At 37.0% G+C, this 20975-nt stretch overlaps 2 protein-coding genes across 3 annotated transcripts; one reads left to right on the top strand and one right to left on the bottom strand.

Annotated features, from left to right (window-relative positions):
• The first annotated feature begins 306 nt into the window (after nt 1-306).
• On the top strand, nt 307-16939 carry vwdel (von Willebrand factor D and EGF domains-like). 2 transcript variants are annotated; one of them, XM_043258152.1, is made up of 33 exons: nt 307-629; nt 1455-1565; nt 1701-1891; nt 1998-2229; nt 2405-2470; nt 3638-3870; nt 3949-4038; nt 4117-4246; nt 4541-4755; nt 5562-5635; nt 5776-6052; nt 6207-6403; nt 7141-7994; nt 8570-8706; nt 8773-8919; nt 9026-9130; nt 9771-9885; nt 10568-10818; nt 11421-11640; nt 11772-11909; nt 12612-12704; nt 12806-12949; nt 13025-13360; nt 14118-14213; nt 14308-14403; nt 14506-14601; nt 14683-14778; nt 15470-15565; nt 15664-15759; nt 15861-15956; nt 16180-16275; nt 16443-16540; nt 16662-16938. In XM_043258152.1, the coding sequence occupies exons 3-33, from the start codon at nt 1871-1873 to the stop codon at nt 16668-16670; spliced, it is 4950 nt and encodes a 1649-aa protein (XP_043114087.1). In that variant the 5' UTR covers nt 307-629; nt 1455-1565; nt 1701-1870; the 3' UTR covers nt 16671-16938. The 2 variants fall into 2 exon arrangements, with proteins under 2 accessions (XP_043114087.1, XP_043114086.1); XM_043258151.1 differs by lacking the exon at nt 1455-1565 and having other exon boundaries at nt 16662-16939.
• Nucleotides 16940-17074: 135 nt separating this feature from the next.
• vwde (von Willebrand factor D and EGF domains) lies at nt 17075-19467 on the bottom strand. Its single transcript, XM_043258153.1, has 5 exons — nt 19087-19467; nt 18886-18981; nt 18630-18734; nt 17492-17587; nt 17075-17355 (listed from the first exon to the last, which is right to left on the bottom strand). Exons 1-5 carry the CDS (start codon nt 19364-19366, stop codon nt 17243-17245), a joined length of 690 nt encoding a protein of 229 aa, XP_043114088.1. The 5' UTR covers nt 19367-19467; the 3' UTR covers nt 17075-17242.
• Between the last annotated feature and the right edge of the window lie 1508 nt (nt 19468-20975).

Genomic DNA, 20975 nt, shown 5'->3' with positions numbered 1-20975 from the left:
TGAAAACTTCACTGACACCAAGCTAATTTCAAAAATGCTAGTGCTAGTGCATCCTAGCGCGAAAAAAAATACGTATTTAAATATACGTGCTAATGAATAAAAAATATCAGGTCTCAAGCACACTAACAAGTTACCTACTCTTCGTCTGTAAACAAGTAGGCTGTTGTTTTATTGCGTGCCAAAATGATTTGTAGCTGTGAGGGAAATGCCACGGTTAGACGTTGTTTACAAATTCACATTCATCAACACGCTACAGCCAACTTTTGATCAGTAGGTTTAAACGAACAGGGTAGGATTGAATATGCAGAGCATGTGTGAAGTCTTCAGAGTGGGACAGTTATCTCGAGATGCTCCAGCGGGAGGAGGTGTGTGTGGTCTGGACACGAGCCCACGAAACACTCGCCGTTCTCCTTAAAGAGCGCCTAAGATATATCACGTATTCTCTTTAACAGCTTTCACTTCGCGACTTGTCGTTCGGGATATTAATCTGAATTGCGTTATCGCTTTGGACACGCTCTCGGAGGGTTTCTAAAGAGCTTTAGAGACGGAAATGCGTCTAAACATCTGTGTGGAGTGTCTCATCGCTTTTATGTTTATTATTTTAGATAAACCTGTCAGTTGTCAGAAAGGTAAGTCGATCCATTGACGCTCTTCCTTGAACTAAGCTTTATTGTTTGCGTAGATTATTGGCAACAGTTCCTGAGAGCTACGAGAATAGCCTAATTTATTCGAGTTATTCTGGTTATTATTAATAAACAGTATAGGCTAAGTGCTTATATAAAATAACTAACAGTTTATTAATGACCTTTTATGATCACGCAGATGTTTGCTAATTCAAAACGCTTTACTCCGAAATAATACTCCGAGTAATTTTTGAGAAATATTAGTAAAATTATGCGCATGCATATGTTTTAGTCACGGTTTTATTTTACATGGAGCTGGTCCTCGCCTTGTTGACATCACATGACCAGCCGAAATGCAGTTATTTGCGTTTTCAGTGACTTCGTTTACCAAGTTTTATTCACTCTGATGCATCTTGCTAGATGTTTCCTGCTTAGTTTAGGGGTAGGCAGATACGTAGCTTCATAATTGGGTTCTGAGACTTTCTGGCTCCTCATGTACAGACTGATAGCTGGTAGCACGACTCATCTAAGCCCTACAGTTAATACAGCTACAGAAAGAGAGAGAGAAGAGAACTTGGCTCTTTCGGTAAGCACAGTGTAGTCCACTCCAGATCCATCTTGGATGTTCAGGCAACATGTTGTCTTTGCTGCTAAGCCTGGCTTGTCATCAGTGTCCTCTGTTTCCATCTCCAAAAAGAGATTGGTGATGATCTCAGTATCAAATTGGCCTGATAGCCGTCACTGGGCTGAGGCCATTAAAAGCTTGACTTACTCTCAAATTCATGGTTGGTTCCTGTTTCTGTCATTCGTTTTTTTTTTTTTTTTTTCAAGTGACGCGATGTCTGCTTTGAAATTGGCACATTCTGAGAAAGTGGTGCCTTTAATTTGCAGATGGCATTTGGTTTGATGGTTATATTTTCAGTGTTTTGAATCAAATAAATGGTGAGCATAAGAAACATCTTAATTTTATTATCTAAATAAGTTTTTAATTACAAATCTGATTTTCCTTATCAATTGTATTGTTGTCCCGGTGCTCTTTTATTGGTATTTTGTTTTTGATTGTGTGTACTTTTGTAGTGGAAATCCCTGAATGCAGTCGTGGAGGTTTCACTGTTCTTCAGAGCCCGTACCGAAGCACCAGGTTCAGCTCCCAGCAGCTGCTCCAGTCTGCCCTGCAGGAGCTTGTTTGTGATCATTCACTGTCTCCCGGATGGTATCAGTTCCAGATCTTTGATAAGCCGGCCCGTATGCCCACCAAATGTGTGGAGGTACAGTACAGTGCATCTGTGTAATCGGTCCAGCGTGCTGAACAATGTCTCCTTTATGTTACGATTTAATAATGTTACGATTTCTATATGACGGAAACCCATACAGGTGAATCAGTGTGGAACACAAGCCCCGGTGTGGCTCTCTCTGGCCGAAGGAGAGACCCTCCCTCACCCCCTAGAGGTGAAGAAGATGACAGCCTGCGCTACCTGGCAGTTCCTTGGAAGCGCTAGTAAAGACTGCTGTCTTTTTCGCCTGCCGGTCACCGTTCGCAATTGCGGAGACTTTTATGTGTACTTACTTCAACCGACGCAAGGTTGCATGGGATATTGCACTGAAGGCAAGTCAAAGAACCTCTGAATTTGTGAGATTCTCGATGTTGGTTTAATTATCCTTTGGTTCTGTATCACGCATTCTAAAGGCGGAGAAATATCATCCAGAAATTGAAATTTGATAGTGTTTAAAAAGCAGTAGGGTTCAGAAAGATACTTAATGAAGGTTTATTATATTCGCAGAGATGTCCGACTCCGGTCAAACCAGCTGTGACGGGAGACCAAGGAATAGCGATGGAACTTGCAGTGGTAATCATTCCAGACCTGTCTACCAATATGCATCTTCAAAAACATATTCTATATTTGTTTATAGATTATAATAATAATAAGACATTTTTGATTTATTAAATACATTTTCAATTTAATTTATATTAAAAATATAATCTAAACTAATTTAGCAGATTTAATGTTGAATAACTCCCCAAATGATTTCCCAGTGGTTGCCATATCAGTGGATTTTAAACTACAGTAAAATTAACCGAACATATCTGAAAGGTTTAGAGTTTTTTGCTTGTTTATTTTCCTGCTTGCCATAAAACAATTTGTTTGTCATATGGAATGTTTCTGCCCCCGTCTTCTCCTGCTAATGAATCTAGCAAAAGTTAATGTATTTTTGATGTTGTTTTTGTGATCCTTCTCCTGATCTTAGGCACCCTAGTAAACCTGTTTAAAAAACATCATATGCTGGTTAGGTATTTTTTGAAGCATGGGTGCTGGTTTAAGCTGGTCCTTAGCTGGCAATGAGCTGGTTTAAACTGGTCCTGAGCTGGTCACGAGCTGGTTTAAGATGACCAAGTGCTGGTCATTAGCTGTTTTAAGCTGATCATGTGCTGGTACTAAGGTAGTCCTGACTAGGACCAGCATAAACGTGCTAAGGATCAGCTTAAACCAGCACATGACCAGGCAAGGGCCAGCTTAAACCAGCAGGCATGCTTTTAAACATACCCAATCGGCATATGCCGGTCTCTCACCCACTTTTCTTTAATCTAGTGGAAACCTTCAAAATACTTACTTTAGCTGTGCCCCCTTCATTGGGCTTCTTAAAAATGGAACTGAAAATTTTTTCATTGTTGATTAAAAGTTTAGCCTGAAATCTAGGTCTTGGGTCACTTGTTTGGTGCCGCTCCAGCTTTAAAACAACAAACATTTTCTATTTCGACCAGAATGCCATATAGTCACTAAATCCAAAAAGGCACCATTAAACATTTTCAAAATGGCTTTAATGGGATCCAAATTCACTCTGGTGAAACTCTTTTGATTCGTAAAAAGTTAGAAATGTCTCAAAGCAGATTTAAAATTAGTTACAATTTTCTATTTCACAAATAACGTCTTTAATGCTATCTAAATAAATATATAAATGCAAATGCATTCCTGTAATTTAGGTATTTAAAGTATATTATTTGAATTCTCCCTCAGAACTACAGCCGCCCTCTTCTGCAGTACCTCTGATTGTTGCTGAGCTCTCGGGCAGCAGTGTGTTCCTGAAGTGTATGTTTGCTGACAGTAGTGGGAACAGCTCTCTGGGATATGTGGTGACGTGGTGGCGACTCTCACCCGAGGGCACCAGAGAAGAGCTCAGGAGAGACACTACAATAGAGACTTTTGCTTTCATCGAGCTGGATGGAATTAACCTGCGACTGGGAGACAGAGTACCCACTTTATATTCAGTATTCGCTTTCTTTCTAATTTATATTTATTAACCTTAACCTACATATTTTGTGTCTCAGATCCATTGCAGTTGCACTAGTTTTTTTCTGGAGTCTCCCGATATGGAAAGCCTCGCAGTGGAGAGTGAAGAGTTTTATGCAGGGATCCAAGTATGTCTCGGCTTTCGAGGATATGTTGCATAAAAGATATGCTTTCCACGAGACTTGTCATATTTGTATATTTTCCAGATGAAACCACAAGCTGTCTCTATTTCTGAAGATGGGAGAGAGTATGAACTGACAGTGCAGAGCACAGTACCTTTACCGTGTTTCTCGGAGAGATGCACTTTGACTTTGCATTTTACGACTAGTAATCAAGGTGGAGTCAAATATAATATTATAAAAAAAATAAATAATATCTTTAGAACATCAGAATTTTTTCTCATTAATTTTAAGTGCAAATATTGCAATATTTTTTCAAGTTTTAATATCTTGGCATTTTTAGATATAGTTTTTGTGAGTTCACATTTTTACTCAAACTTGCAATATTGTTGTTTTAAATACTAATTGTTTAAAATATGTGTCAGAAATGTCTCTATGTGGTATGAAAAACTAATAGTAAATAAAAAAAAATTTGCATACTAAAATGTTAAAGATTTGTCACCAATGGCAGATGAGAAGGACCTGGGCGTTGATTTAGTCCTGTCCTCCTGTGAGGTGGAGCTGTCTCAAACCCCATGTCATAATGGAGTCTGCAGCCTGGCATCTGTACGCTACAGTGCAGTTACTGATATATGGAAGGATGGAGACAGAAGCACAGAAATACACATCAAACCCATAATCAGCACTAACTTCCTGTGGAACGGCTACAGGCCTCAAAGTGTGCAGGTGGGCCAGCTTATTATATATAGTTATATATATAGTTATAATAGTTAAGCATATGGTTTATGAATATACTGTATTGTCAGACGGGGGTTCTTATGGCTACCTAAAACTAAAATCATAAAACATTATTTTTGTTATTTGCAATAAATGTTAACTAAAATGAAATATACATAAAACATATTTTCAAGATATTTCTGTTTAGTTTAACTTGAAGTATTAAAACTAAATTAACAAATAAGTCAAAATGATTGACATATACATTTTTTTTTTAAAAAAAGGCCTTAAAAATAAAACCTTGCAAATGAAAGTGCAGGCAGAAAATAAAAAAAAATCATATTGTATATGAAAAAAAATATAAATATATAAATGTTAGGGTTGGACAATGTGACCAAAAATATTTCATGCTTTTGGTTTGGCTCATTGTGTTTCACAGTTATTTTTTTATTTGGTAAATTTATTTAAAAAGATGATTAAGTGCAACATGTAGGTAACTGTAGGCAAAATTAATCTTTAAAAAAGGTGCTTCTGAAGTGTTTTTAAATTAGGTGATATTCTTTACTTCAAACCATAATAGCAATTTTTTTTTAATTGAAATATTCGTAATAGATGAATAAAAACTTAGCCTACTATTAATACTAGTTATAGTGTTTCGTGTTTTGCCCCTAGTATCTGGTAATTGTACTACATTTTCAAGGGACCTGTTTTGCTCTTTTTGTGATATCTGGCAACCCTGCACTTGGTGCTTAAATCGACAGGGCAACGAATATGAATACACACAAACAATAATGTTCTTCGGTTCTTCCTCTCAGGTTCTAGTAAAGGACGTTCCATCTGCTCAGTGTTACACATTTACAGACCCCCACATCATTACATTTGATGGCAGGTAATAGCTCTACAATCAAAATGTAGCCATATAATAAAAGTCGATATATTAAACCCATGTTTTGCTGTTGAATTACCAATGTACACTTTTCCACGCAAATGCAGTGAGAATCCCATATAACATTGTTTGTTTGTTTACAGGAGGTATGATAATTACCAGATAGGCACGTTTGTGCTGTACAGGAGCATTGCACAGCCGTTTGAGGTGCATGCGAGACAGTGGGAATGTGCTGGCATGACCGCCCATCCCACCTCGTGTGTGTGTGGCTTTGCGGCCAGGGATGGTGATAATGTTCTCTCTTATGACATGTGTAACGGATTGGCAGGAGAGACAAAGCCACGACTCTCTGTGAAGAACGGAGACCTGCTAAAGAGTGGAATCCGTGTCGCCGAGTCCTACCAAGGCCGCAAAGTCACTGTGAGTGATATTGCGTGTGTATTAATATGCATTTGTGATTATCTTGTTGTAAGACTGAATACGAAAACTAGAACATGTTCAACATATTAGAGTTGCATTTTGAGTTGCAAGTATAAATAACAAATGTAAAACTTTTTTTGTTGTTGTTGTTTAGATTACATTCTCGTCTGGGGCTTTTGTGCGTGCTGATGTGGCTGATTGGGGAATGAGCCTGACCTTAAGCGCCCCAGGCTCTGACCATGGCCACACTGAAGGCCTGTGTGGAACTTTTGATGGAAGGCCATTGAATGACTACCACAAAGAGGGAGGACAGGCTGTGGAAGACAGCACTGCTTTTATCAACGCATGGAGGTGACTCTCGCCGAGCTTAATTAGTTCAGTAGTTTAATACTTAGTAATTGAGCTTATTTAAAATTCATAACTGTAAGTAGGAGCTATAGTTTTAGGGATGCTTGTCTTAGACTTTTTTTGCAAAATTCCAAATGATGGTTGATAATGATAATTGGCCAACAAATAATAAATAGCTCTTGAGGTTAAAATAGTCTATATTATTTTAAGATAACAAAAATAAAAAATAAATAAATAAATAAAATAATCTCATAATATAATAATTATTAATATATTTGCATTTAACAGTGCTATAAAAATTTTACTTGTATTTATTTATTTTTTTAGTCTTTTGTCCTCACCAATGCCTTGTTTATTTGATCGTAAATACATTAAAAATTCTATTATTGACTTTAAAGATGAAGGTTTTCTATTTGAATATATTTGAAAATGTCAATTATTTATATGTTGGCCAATCTGATTATACATTCTAATTTGGTACTCAAGAAAACAGTGCTGCTTAATATTTTTCTTTTTATCTTCTGTAACATTATGGATGTCTTAACTTTCTTGTTAGATCAATTTGTTGCATCTTTGCTTAATAATAGTTTATAATTTCTTTTTAAAAATCTTACTGACCCTTTTTAACAGCAGTATATTCTATATCCAATATCTATTTGATATAAAAAAAAAATCCAATGTAATGATGATTTATTGTGTATCCCTACTTAATATAGATTATTTTGCTTCTTTAACACCAGGTTGGCACCCAGTAGCAGCTTGTTTGACAAAGTCCCCATCTATGAGAGCAACTCCAGTCTACCTGTATATTGCCAATGTCATCAAGAGAAACATTCATCTCCTCAGTCCACCATTTCCTCCAAGTGTTCTTCCTCTACCCGTGTCCAGTCTCCCTCCGTCATCCCTACACAGGACGTAACAGCTGAGTACATGAAGTCCGCGCAACTTCATAGAGAGACGTCCCTCCCTCCCCGCAGACCGACGCAACACCGTCCAGCACAGCGAAGCAGAACAAACACTCAGAGATCCCAAATTCAGAGACGCGTTATGAACCCCCAAAGATCCCAGAATCAAAGACGTGTTGTAAACCCACAGAGATCCCAAACTCAGAGACGCTTCCCAAGCAGAAGCTCCAGATCATCTCCACAACGATCAGACCTTGAGGAGTCCACGTACAATTTCCCAGAAGACCATTCGTCATCGAATTCCCCCGGGCCACTGGTACCATCCTGGCCTACTGAGTCAGGCCTGACGGAATCAGAGGCTCGGCGGCTTTGCGAGGGAACCCTGAGGAACTCCACCGTGGGGTTGGGTTGCGGGGGACTCCTGGGTGCGATTTTGGAGCAGGCGTTGGAAATGTGTGTATTAGACCAACAACTGAAGGATGATCAGAGCTGGATAGGTGCCACAGTTTCCCTCCTGGAGAATGAGTGTGAGAGGAGGGTGGTGGAGGATGTTGGCAGGAGGAAGGAAAACCAGGACATTCTGGCCTCCCTGAGGTGCCCGAGCTTGTGTAGCGGGAACGGACAGTGCACAGAGTGGGGCTGCTCGTGCTTCCCTGGATTTGGCTCTTATGATTGCAGCCAGGTGTCTGGTGAGTCTGTCTGTATATGCGTAGAACTGAAGCTACAGTAGTCAACATTTGAAGTGAATCAAATCCTTTCATCAAAATTGTCCTAAAGCCTAAAACCAAAATGACTTCTTGTCTTAGAAAATAAATAATCAAAGATGTTGTATGTTTCATTTAGCTTTAACTTAAGTTTAATTTGAGTAATTATTTAGCTATTAAATACTTTTAGTGCTTCAACTTTAATTAATTTTATTTTGGTTAGTTGCCAAGACAAAATTTCTAACTTTGTTTAAATATTTATTTATTTAAAAGTTTTATGATATTTATTTTTAAATTCTTTTAATAGTTTTAGTTGCAGTTTTGTTAAAAACTCACTTCTCTTTATGCATTATTCATGAAATAGAGATTTTTTTTTTTTAAAGGTAAATGCATATGTAATCTGCATCAATCTAAGTAAAACTGATTTATAGAGGAAATGAAATGAAATAAATAAATTTATTAGTTCTGCATGACCCCGAACTTGATTATGGGTGATGCAGATTATTTTGACTTGCATTTCATTCATTTTTTCATTCAGTTAATCTGTTTTCCTGATGCAGATGAGACTCCAGAGATCGCCGAATTGGAGAATGGAGGACTGTGTGATGTCCGTTATGGCGTCTGTTCCTCTGTTAGGGTTCTTGGTCAAGGCTTTAAAAAGTCTTACAAGCTCAAGTGTGAAGTTGTGAAGGAAAAGGTAACAAACCACAAATTTGGCATAAATATAAATATTATTAGCTTGAACATTTGTTGTTCTGCATAGATAGTAGACGGTGAATGGTCTCTGGATGATGCTCGATTGGTGCCCGGCTCCTTCCAGAGTTCTTCCTCTTTAGATTGCCAGCTCCCTGCGGATGACCCACAATCCTCCAGCACTGCTCACCAACCAGTCTTACGCTGGCAAATCAAAGTGATTTAACTATCATCAAAGCTCTAAACTATCATTTAAAACTCCTGTGTATTGAGTATAACGTACAAACTGGTTAAAAAAAATGACCTGTTTATTCATTTTCTAGGTGTCTAATGATGGACACAGCTTCAGCAATGCAAAGATATGGACTCTTTTTGATGGCACATGTCAGATTTGCACGGTCAGCACCTCGGTCATCTGCTCACTGAAGGTCTGTGCTATCCACTCTCACCACTTCCGTTTTGGTTTTGGATGCAGCGCTCTCTTGATACAAAGCTTCTGATTATATTGTCGGGTCCCAGTCCCATTAATCACAAATCCCCACACAATGAAAACATATCTCATGAATAAAGTCCATATTAGAGATTTAGATATCTATCATGTTCATGTGACACTGTAGAAAGACTGGATTCGCCGTTTTCCCCTGTAGCTACATTTCTGAAACCATACATTTCTCAACAGGAAAAAGAGTCTTCAGCATGATCTGTTTGTAATTTGGTTAAATGGTGTTTCTTCACATTTTAATGATACGGTGACAAATTCAGTGCACATTTTTGAAGTGTTCACATGCACTGTTCATCATTTATGTGTACACAATCTCGTAAATGCAGGAAACAATTTAGCATTCAGCCTTGTAATTATGTACAGCAAAATTATTTCAGGCCAAGATGAGCCAAACAAAGCCAGCATTGTTCACTTTTCTAAACCTGGGGCTCTCTCACAGGCCATGGTTAAATCCAGGGAGAAATTTTATGATGAGCATGCAAGTTGGTTTAAGCAACCACAAAAAATCTGACAATAATGGTATTTGTTGCACACAGTTTAATAGTTTTCCCTATATATCTTCTCAGAACAGAACATGTAATATTGATGGTCTGTGTTATGGAGAGGGGGATCACAGCCTGAGCAGCCCGTGCCTGACATGCAGACCGGATCTTTCCACGTACAGCTGGTCCATTGCTGAGAGTATGTTCGTTCTTATTTCAAATGAATGTTTTGAGCTCTGGTCATAAAATCTTTAAAGCTACATTGCAGTTTTAGAGCAGTGATGTGTTTTCAGGGGTTGTTTTGAAAAGTCTTCCTTGTTGGGTCTTATGTAATATTTTTTATAGACAAAAGTATATAGTAATTGGACCTGTTTGATTTTTTTTTTTTTTTTGAAGCTGTTCAGATAGTTTTGCAGTGTATTATGTTAATTTCACTATGTTGCAACAGTTATACACCACAAACTTAAAAGCTCAATAAATTCTGAAAATGTTTAGTTAGTTTATAATATATAAAAAAGTAACACTAGCTTTTCCAATCTTTTTCTATTCTATGTTTTCTTTTTTCTATTTTTTATTATTATTGTTTTTCTATTTTTATTATGATTTTTTTAAGCAATTAACATTAGCAAAAAAAGCCATTAGCTTGTTCAGTTCTGTCTGTTTTCTTTTTATTTATTATTAAATAATTTAAAAACTTGCTACGTGTACTGCGTTAAGCTAACTGGGATTTATTGTAGCACTTGTATATCTTAAAAAGTCACAAAAGTTGATTTGGATAAAAGTGTCTGCTGAATCACTAATATGTATTTTCCAATATACATTAGGTTGACTGATGTTCTTCACTTAAAGACCTTGTTCTGATGTTCTGTGTTTGATTGTAGAAAACGAGCCACCTGTGTTTCACACTGATCAGTCCAGTCTGAAGACATTCTATGGGGAGGATTTCGTCTATCAGTTCTCATCTACTGATCCGGAGGGCTCTGCGGTTCTCTTCACGCTCAAGTCAGGACCCAGAGATGTTGTTCTCTCTCCAGCTGGCCTGCTCATCTGGAAAGCCCTGTCCACCACACCGGTGACCTTTGAACTAGCTGTAACTGATGACTGTAATGCAGAGACACGTGCAGCAGTGAAGGTAAGATCTAGTGGTACAGTGTTGCTTCTACACAGATATGCACCTGATTAAAGTTCATTCTGAATGCTATAGATTGCTGGAAGTACAGTTTTTAATCTCCGATGTTGTCCACAAGGGGGTGCCAAATGGCTTACAAAAACATTTTTGATTCTGTAGAATATTGCAAAAATAATTGCATATATAAGCCACCTGTCATTTATAAGATTTTTTTTATTAGGCAAAGATACATTTAGTAAAGATAAGATAATTAGAACAAAATTGACATTAAAAATTGACATTGCAAATTTACAGATGTTTTCTGTTTCAAATAAATGGTGTTTTCATAATTACAATACATAAATAAGTACAGCCTATACTAACTGTAGACTTTCAAAAAATTAAAAAACATTAAACAAAATGTCCCAAATTTTTTGAATATATATGTATGTATGTATGTATATGTGTGTATATATGTATATGTATGTATATGTGTGTGTGTGTGTGTGTGTGTGTGTATATATATATATATATATATATATATATATATATATATATATATATATATATATATATATATATATATATGGTTTATTATGTATATTGTTTCAAATTATGTTTCCCAGGTGTCAGTTCACCCATGTGACTGTGAGAATGGAGCTTCCTGTGTGACCAACATCAACTTCCCCCCGGGGTCTGGCGAGTACCTGTGTGTTTGCCCTGCTGGTCTGGAGGGGGTCAGGTGTGAGGTCGATGTGGATGACTGCAGGTCAAACCCATGCTTCTCTGGAACATGTGTGGATGGACTGAACTCTTTTAACTGCCACTGTCCAGAGGGCTTCACAGGTCAAATCACTTATAGCCATATGATCCTATAAAAAATATCCTAAAAACTATTTACTCTTTAAAAAGTGGATCTTTTATAATATTGGTGTACTTGTACACATCTGAGAGCCTCCTGCTGGTGTGTTTTACAGGAGTAATCTGCGATGAGGACCTTGATGAATGCTTATCAGCTCCATGTTACCCAGGTGTGTCTTGCAGAAACACGATGGGCTCGTTCTTATGTGGACCCTGTCCTGACCACCTCACTGGAGATGGGACGACCTGCAGCCGTATGTTCATATCTTATACTTTTAGCTTTACGGTCAGATAGTCCATTGAGAAAGTTGCTTAAGAGACAGAGAGGCTTCAGAATCCATTTTTTTTTAGGACAATTTGTTTGTAAAAGAAGCTCCAGTACATATGGACATGTAACACACAGATAATAGAAACAAAAGTAAATTTAGGTGAGTAAAATACACAAATTTATACATATAAATCAACAAATAGACAAATTTATATAGAACAGAACAGAATCTTTTCTTGAGGTTTTTCTCAAGTGACCCCCATTTTGTCTGGAAAGTAATGATCACCTCATATTTCGCCAAGACTAATAATTTACAGAAATTTTATTCAGAAGGCCATTTCTGATGAAAAATCATAAGATGAAAATTCATGCTTTGGTAAACCATAATTATGGCACAAAAGATGCAATTATAAGATACTATGTCATAATTATGAGCTAAAAAGGCAAAATGAATTATTACAAAAAGACACAGTTATGAGATAAACGTTTAAAATTTCATTAAAACAATTATGACAAAACAATCAAAATCGATATAATACTTATATTAAGTTGAATCAATGACAAATACAGCAATAATTAGTAAAACGTTGACATAAAATGTCAAAATGATGACAAATGCAATAAAAAAAAAGTAGTTTTGACTTTTTATCTCAATATGAATTGACTTTTAATTTTTTCTTTAATAAAGGAAAGACAGTGGTTGAAAGTGATGAAGACAGTCGTGGGATTACTTCAAAAAGTGAAGTTCACCTCAGCTCCTTGAAACCCAAGCTTCTTCCAGGTGGGAATAATAACGAATTACATGTTAGTTTTTTTACCTCTAAAATACATAGTGCACAGTATGTGATGCTTGTAAATATGTACGTACTGTACCCTCTGAAGGGCAGAGCCCGTGTGCCGGTCGCCCGTGTTATCCTGGAGTCCAGTGTTTTGAGAGCACTTACACATCAGCTGGTTACATATGTGGTCCGTGTCCTCCTGGGCTCACCGGCAATGGACAAACATGCTCATCCAGGACCGCAAGCAGTCAGTGACATCAATACAGAGAAACCAGGGTATATAGTCTTTAGGCTCGACCTTCTAACCCTTAGTGTCTTGTAGGGCAGACACCATTAAGGGAGGGTGACAAGCTCTATGATGTCACTTCCTCTTTGGCCACTAGGAAGTCATCTGAACGTCCTTTTGGAGCTGAAAGATCTCTTCTTAGGAACAAGTGGACCTCATCTATTGATAGAAAGACCACCCTAGACCAGATCAACACGAATGCCAAAGCAAGCTCAAATGAGGACGAATTTAACCCTGAACATGCCGAGGACAACAGAACCTGTGCAGACTCCCCGTGTTTCTCCGGAGTACCTTGTGAAGCCACTTCCTCTGGCTCCTTCAGATGCGGAAACTGTCCACACGGCTATAAAGGAAATGGAATTACCTGCAAACGTGAGCGGTCTTACGATGCATTAAAAACATTGATATAGTTGATACTCCTGAAAATATGATAAAAGAATGTCTGGGTCATATTTAAAAAAACAAACAATCATTTATGGAGCCAATAAAAATAAATACAATTAAATCCAGCCTACTATAATGCATACAACATATTTTCATTAGTGCTGTCAACAGCTTATACTGTGTATATTTATTATGTTTATATAAATACAAACACGCGCATGTATATATTTAAGTAAAGTTTTATATTTATATATCAAATGTATTTATATAAAATGTAAAATATAAGAATATAATTATAAATCTATGTAAGTGTAAATATTTTTACATTTATACACGTATGTTTGTGTATTTATATATAAATAATAAATATACACTGTACAAATATTTTTATTTTGCATGCGATAAATCATTTGACTGCACCAGTTGTTAGATTCTGAATATATTTAATGCTTTATTATTTTATTAATATTTTATAAACAATAAGGAAATATTGTTAACTTTGCATGAAAAATGTCAAAATGTTAAATTTTAATTATTTTCCCACTAAATACATTTTCTAGTTCTGTTAAACGATTTAATCGCATCCGAAACAAATGTTTGTGTTTACATAATCTTATATGTGTGTGCCGTGTATATTTATTATGTATATATAAATACACACACGAGCTTGATCTTAAAATATTATTACCATAATGATTTAATGATAATATAAATTCATCATTGTGAACATTGCCTGTGTGTGCAGCCGTGTGCCGGTACCCTTGTGGTCAGAATATGGAGTGCTCCCAGCCCAACACCTGTACCTGTAAAGAGGGTTACACTGGATACAACTGCCACATCGGTCAGTTCATTTAGCTTGGCAGGCATTTCAAGATTTGATTACTCATTTTAATTATGAAGTTACGACTTACAACGGTTATGTCTTCTTCCATCAGCTGTGTGTCGACCAGACTGCAAGAACAAAGGAAAGTGTGCGAAACCCAATGTGTGTGAATGTCCTGCGGGGTATAACGGGCCCACCTGCGAGGAAGGTAAACACTCATCGCATAACTACATTATTTTCAGCTTTCTATAATATGCACGTTTTTAGGGTTTCGGAGGATATTGCGTAATTTACACATCTGGTTTCTCAGCCAGCTGCGATCCGCCTTGCCAACACGGTGGACGCTGTTTGTCCAGAAATTACTGCACTTGTCCTTACGGCTACGTGGGACCCAGATGTGAAACTAGTGAGCAGACGCTTCCACATTTCTAAATACAAAGAATTTTGTTCTTAATGATTGTGCGCCATTATCTTCGTGTTTTCTCAGTGGTGTGTAACAGACATTGTGAAAATGGAGGCGAATGTGTGTCGCCTGATGTCTGTAAGTGTAAACCCGGCTGGTATGGACCAACGTGTAACTCAGGTTCGCAATTTTATTCTAACTAAAAAACTTGTCTTTATTTTGAATCAAGTTCATGTACTCACTCTTATGATGTTCCAAACCTGTATGACTGACTTTCTTCTGGGTAAAAATAAGGGAAAATATTTTAAACAATGTCGGTAACCAAACAGTAGCTTCAGTTTCCATTGACTTTTATTGTATGGACAAAGAAAACAGTGGTAGTCAATGGGAACTGAAACTATATGGTTACCAACATCCATCTTCTTTTATGTTCCACCAAAGAAAAAAAGTCATACAGGTTTGAAACATCACAGCATGGAAGCCCGTTTCCGCCAGTAAATAAAAAAATAAAAAAGGTTATTGTGACACTTTTCTCACAATTCATACTTTTTTCTAATAATTCTTTTACACAAACTTTTGCAAATTATAAAGTCATTTTTAGGAGGAAAAAACTAATATGTTGTCAGTTTGCATCATGCAATTCTGTGTTTATTTTTCAGAATAGTACGATTGCACTTCACAATTCTTGCATTAGCGTGAAAAAAGTCAGATTTGTGAGACAAAAAGTCACAATAACCTTTTTTTATTTTTAATTTAGTGGCAGCCTTTCATATAAGGGTGAATGAAGACAGAATTTTGTGTAAATTTTTGTCTAAATTATCGCTTTACTAAATGTGGTTAGAATAAATTCCTTGCTTGTTTTGATTCTCAGCTGACTGTAAGCCCTTTTGCTTAAACGGAGGGACTTGCATCAAACCAAACATCTGTGCTTGTCCTAGTGGCTTCTATGGTTCACAGTGTCAGATAGGTACAGCCTATTTTTTATTTCATGTAAGTAATGTTTTGCAATGAATCAATGGCATTAATTATGGAATTATAATTTATTTGTGTATTTTTTTTTTGTAGCTCTGTGTAGCCCACCGTGTAAAAACAGAGGCCAGTGCATGAGAAACAACGTGTGCTCCTGTCCTGAAGGATACACTGGGAAGAGATGCCAGAAAAGCGAGTCATTTTCTATAGACTCTAATTGGTTCCTTTTCTGTTGCTGCGAGCACGCTTTCTATCGTTTAATCTGTTCGGACATGTTTATGCATTGCTTTTAGGCGTGTGTGACCCCATGTGCATGAACAACGGAAAGTGCGTTGGTCCAAACACCTGTTCCTGTCCATCTGGGTGGAGAGGGGAGATCTGCAACATCCGTAAGAGCAAAATTAAAAAACGGCCTTTCGTGCTCTTTTATTTCATCAAAAATAATGTGAATAATGCAAAATTATGTTTTGGGGTTTACTACTATTTGACTACTACTACAACTATAACCAAAGGTAACCCTAAACTACTGTGATATATGTGTTGTATATGTGATTTACCAAAGCCCTACCTTTGCAGCATAAACTGCAGTGTTTTCTGCATGTGTTTATTCAGCGGCATGTTTACAGAAATGTAAGAACGGTGGAGAGTGTGTGGGGCCGAACACATGTCACTGTCCAGCTGGATGGGAAGGTCTGCAGTGCCAGACTCGTAAGTCCTGATCAATCCTAAATACACGTGTTCTCAGTGTATTGAGATAATATTGATCATATTACCGTTGAGGTATAATTTAATCTTTGGTTTGAAAAAATTAGTTTAAATATAAATTAAATGTGATTGTTTATCGAACGTATTTTATTTTATTATTTTGCTAACAGCCATCTGTAAGCAAACGTGCCTCAATGGAGGGAGGTGTGTGTTTCCAAATTTCTGTCACTGTCGTCAAGGATACACTGGACCTTCCTGTGGTACTAAAGTAAGCATTTCTCAAAAACAACCCCATTATTGATTTCATCTTTAAAATGATCTTCATACATACAGTTTTGACTCTAATTATGGTCATAAAGATGAACCGATTGTAAACTTTGTATTTACAGACTAGGTGATGAAGATCTGGAACTGAAGAACTCTGTTGCTTTGTAAAAAATAAATAGCGTGTGTGAGTGTGTTGGTGTGTAAGCATTAAAAGTGAAGAAAACTTTTATTATTCTATTAGAAAATAACAGACTTTTATTAGTCCCCGTTTTAGATTACTCCAGTATTTGAAGAATTATTCTGTGGGTATATGTCTACGTCTCCGACAATGTCTGTTTTTATTTTTATTTGATCATTTGTACTGTGATGTGACTGTTTATAAGATTAGTAAAATATGTTCCTGTTGTATAATATATATTGCTTTTGAAAAAATACAAATTGTGTACGTTTTGAAGTCCGTAAAGATGGATCATGCACGCACACGCATGCACGCAATTTCATTTGAAACATTATTTATTTATTTGTACTGTATCATAAAGAAAATGAAAGAGTTATCTTAAACACACTAGGTAACGATACAAAAGTCATAATGTCATGAACAATGTTAATATGGAAAAGATTACGCTCCTCACATATTCAATTAGGCTTCAACAAACAAACACTTTAGCACCAATTTGAGGTCAGAGGTCAGAATGTTCTGACATCAGTACAACTTCTTCCTCTCTTCACACTGAGGGCCAGAGAACGTAGAGCGACAGCGACAGGTGTTAGGAGAAGCACACTTCCCCCCATTCAGACACGGCTTTTTACACACAGCTGCAGACAGAGAGAGGTAAATGCTTTAGTTTTTAAATTTGCGTAAACTCTACACAGCACTTAAATCAAGTATTAATAGTAACTGCACAACACAAACGTCCTTGTAGACCATCTGAAGGGTCTTGTGGTCACGCACCTGTGTGGCAGGCTCCACCGATCCATCCCTCTGGACAGCTGCAGATTCCAGGAGCCACACAGCTGCCCCCGTTCCTGCATCCCTGTGGACAGATCGCTACGGAAACGGAGACAAATGACCAGCATATGACCCAGATACCACACTAGCATCTGTGTACATGTAAAGGATGATTTCATGAAAAATAACTGAAAAACATATAACACAGTATAACTTATATATAAAAAGTGCTTTTAAATTATTTAAATTAACTGTTTATTCAAGCCAAAAATATTTTTTGTATCACTGCATCATGTAGACTACATTAGGTTACGCAAGTGTAATTTTATCATCGAGTTATCATCAATTGAGCATTCATTTTTATTTTTGCTTTATTTATTTGCACTTTTAGTTTTTCATCTTATATCACCAAAGCAACCATTGTTTTAGTTGTTGTTTAAGTTTTTTATGTTCATGTTTTCAACCAAATATTCATATTTTTATACTTTTTCCGAAAACATTTTCAGTGGAAATGGGCGGTACTAACGCAAATCCACCATCCCATTGGCTAGCGACAAGACGCAAGGCAAAAAAAGTACGAATGAAAACATGTACGAATTGTTTTTGACTTTTTGAACTTTTAAAGAAGTAGTTGAGCCAAAGATATGAAAAACTGATGTTTATCTGCTCACCCCCAGGGCATCCAATAGGTGACTGTTTCTTCAGTAGAACATAAAAAAAAAAGATTTTTATTTCAGGCTGACAGTCTGTCAGTCATGTAAAAAAAAAAAAAATCATTTGTGTTCTGCTGAAGAAACAAAGTCACCTACATATCGGATGCCCTGAGGATAAGCAGATAAACAAACAAATCATTTTTGGTTGAACTATCCCTTTAAGTCTTAAGTCTATACAGAAACACTGACTGACCAATAATGTCAGAACCAAATAATGTATGGTGAACATTTGCCACTTTTTAGTAGCAATTATTAAAGTTCTATCTCATTAAAATGCTTTATTGATATCACTTCTTCAACAGTCATTGGGGAAAGAGGCTGATGAAAATCTTAATGGTTTTCTTCTTTTCAGATTGCTCCCGTCTCAGTGCGACAGCTGGCATTATGGATTGGTGAAATGTAAATAACACAATATGGGATCAACATACCGTCTTGGCATCTGGAGCCAGTCCAGCTGGAGGGACAGATGCATTTGGCTTCTCCATTCACAGCAATGCACTCGCCACCGTTCCAACAGCCACCATCACAAACCACTGACAAACACAAACCAACACATCCCCATGAAGTGAAACGCTGTGTGGCCAAACTCAGTGATGGTTTTGCACTCATTTTTTACCTTTTTTATTCTTTTTTTAGTGTTGCAAACAGCTCTTACGAGCATGAGGGAAATTAATTCTCAGTTACCTTTGTGACAGTATTTTCCTCCAAATCCTGAAGGGCATCTGCATTTTCCAGGTCGAAGGCACTCTCCGCCGTTTTTACACTTTGGATAACAGTTTGCTGAAATCAACATCCAAATCATGTGAGTTTCGGCCAATTCAGTATTTTTAAAGTTTGACACACACACACACACACACATTCAGAACAAGTATCTTGAAAGGTCACCATATTGGCAGGTTTCTCCCTCATATCCTCTTGAGCAGAAGCAGCTGTTGTTTCGGATGCAAATGCCGGCATGTTTGCAAGGTGGGTCGCACGTCGCTTTGGGGTCGAAGACAAAAGGAAGAGCCACTCCACGGGGCCCGTCGGACCCTCCCAGACAGATCCCAGCCAGAGCGGCCAGTGCCACCAGCAAGAGCTGCGTTGACGTACAGCAAAGCACTGCCATTTTCCTATCCACACTCTTACAAGGATCCAGAAGGACTGAGAGCGCTGGCGAACGCATGTTTGGACAGATTACTCCACTGTGAACATCTACTGGATGGACGTGGTACTGCAGAGAGCCACAGCTGGAAAAGTACTAACTGAGGAATGTGTGAGACAGGATTGAGAGACAGACAAGCTCAGAGTGTGTCTGGTTGTCTGTGGTTTATGGCTGTCTTTTGTGAGAAACTTCATCAACAAGTCGTCCCAAAAGGTATTCTGACACCAATTACACCATTTCAAAGAAAGATGGCGTAACCTTATTCTTCAGCAGAAATAATTCACAAAACATATGGCTGTTTTAATTATAAAATTACAATTTAGGTTTGCATTACATTTTAGGTTAGGTTTTGATTTGCTTTTATATGCCACATATCGATAATTATATCTAAAATATTAATCTAATTAGCATTCAAATGTAATTTTAAATGTCTTTGAAAGACGTCTCTTACAATTAGTGACTATCTGCAGATTTTATGAAGTCCAGTAGCGTTTTGTTTATGTCTATGTTAATGTAGTTTTAAAAAATTCACCTCTCGTATATTTTATTCACTTTGCTGATCCCAGGAAATGGAGGAAATGCATTCTGCAGATGTTCTGAGAATTTCCCTCCTCCTCAATAAAATTCCAGCTCAAAGTTTTCAATCCGCAGCAAACGTATTTCCCTCTCTCAGTTACATGCGTGTATGAACTAAAACTGAATATTGGATCACTGGTTATTTGTTGTTTGTAGACGTCATTGTTAAAAGGTTTGTTGTGGCAAGATCCACTCCATTTGATAAATGTCAAACTCACAGACTTATTTTCTAAAAAGCAGGGCATATTGTAACTCTGTCTGTCTGAAACTGGAGGTTCATTCATGGTAAATCAAAGCATGTAGAAGCATCACATGCTCTTTGTTTCAGAGGCCCGTTAAAGTGGAACCAGAAGGAGCTGCTGTTCTGGAACATGAGAGGAAGTGAGCAGGAACTTTAATGGCATTAACAGATGTGCAGAATCGTTTTTTCCTTCAGAAGAAAATGTAAACAGTGCACATTGAGAACACACGGCTCGATACAGTTATTTCTGCTTGTTACACCAGGTAACTGAACTTTAATGATACTGTATTGACCCGCCTTAAGATGTAAAAGTACCACAGCCATAACTGCTGCAGACTTTCCTCAATTTTAGTACTTAAATGTCTTTTAATTGACATTTTTATCACCCACCAAAATTAAGTTGTAGAAAAATAAAAGCTTTTTATTATTATTATTATTACTAACCTTGAGTAGACATTATTTTAACCCAAATCTCCAGGTGGCGTTTTACCTCAGTCTATTCCTAGTACAATATATTGTATGCGCCATCTTGTGGATTATTGCAGCAACCACACTTTTCTCTACAGAGGAAGCCTTTGTTAATGTGTTTTGTTTTAGTTTAACTAAAAGCATTAAAGGTTGGACTATATATTATTACTAAATAGATCGACAGTAATGTGCTATTTCAGGCTTACCCTTAAGATAATCATTAAACAGACATTGCTTTTTATGTATTCAGTCCCTACTGATCACTAGCAAAATATGGGATATATATATCTTCCACACATTGCAGCATACACACACACAGATATATATATATATATATATATATAT

This window comes from Puntigrus tetrazona, chromosome 15 (assembly GCF_018831695.1).
Source record: "Puntigrus tetrazona isolate hp1 chromosome 15, ASM1883169v1, whole genome shotgun sequence".
NCBI lineage: Eukaryota > Metazoa > Chordata > Actinopteri > Cypriniformes > Cyprinidae > Puntigrus > Puntigrus tetrazona.
The sequence above is the reverse complement of the archived record's forward strand: the minus strand, read 5'-3'. Positions and strand labels throughout refer to the sequence as shown.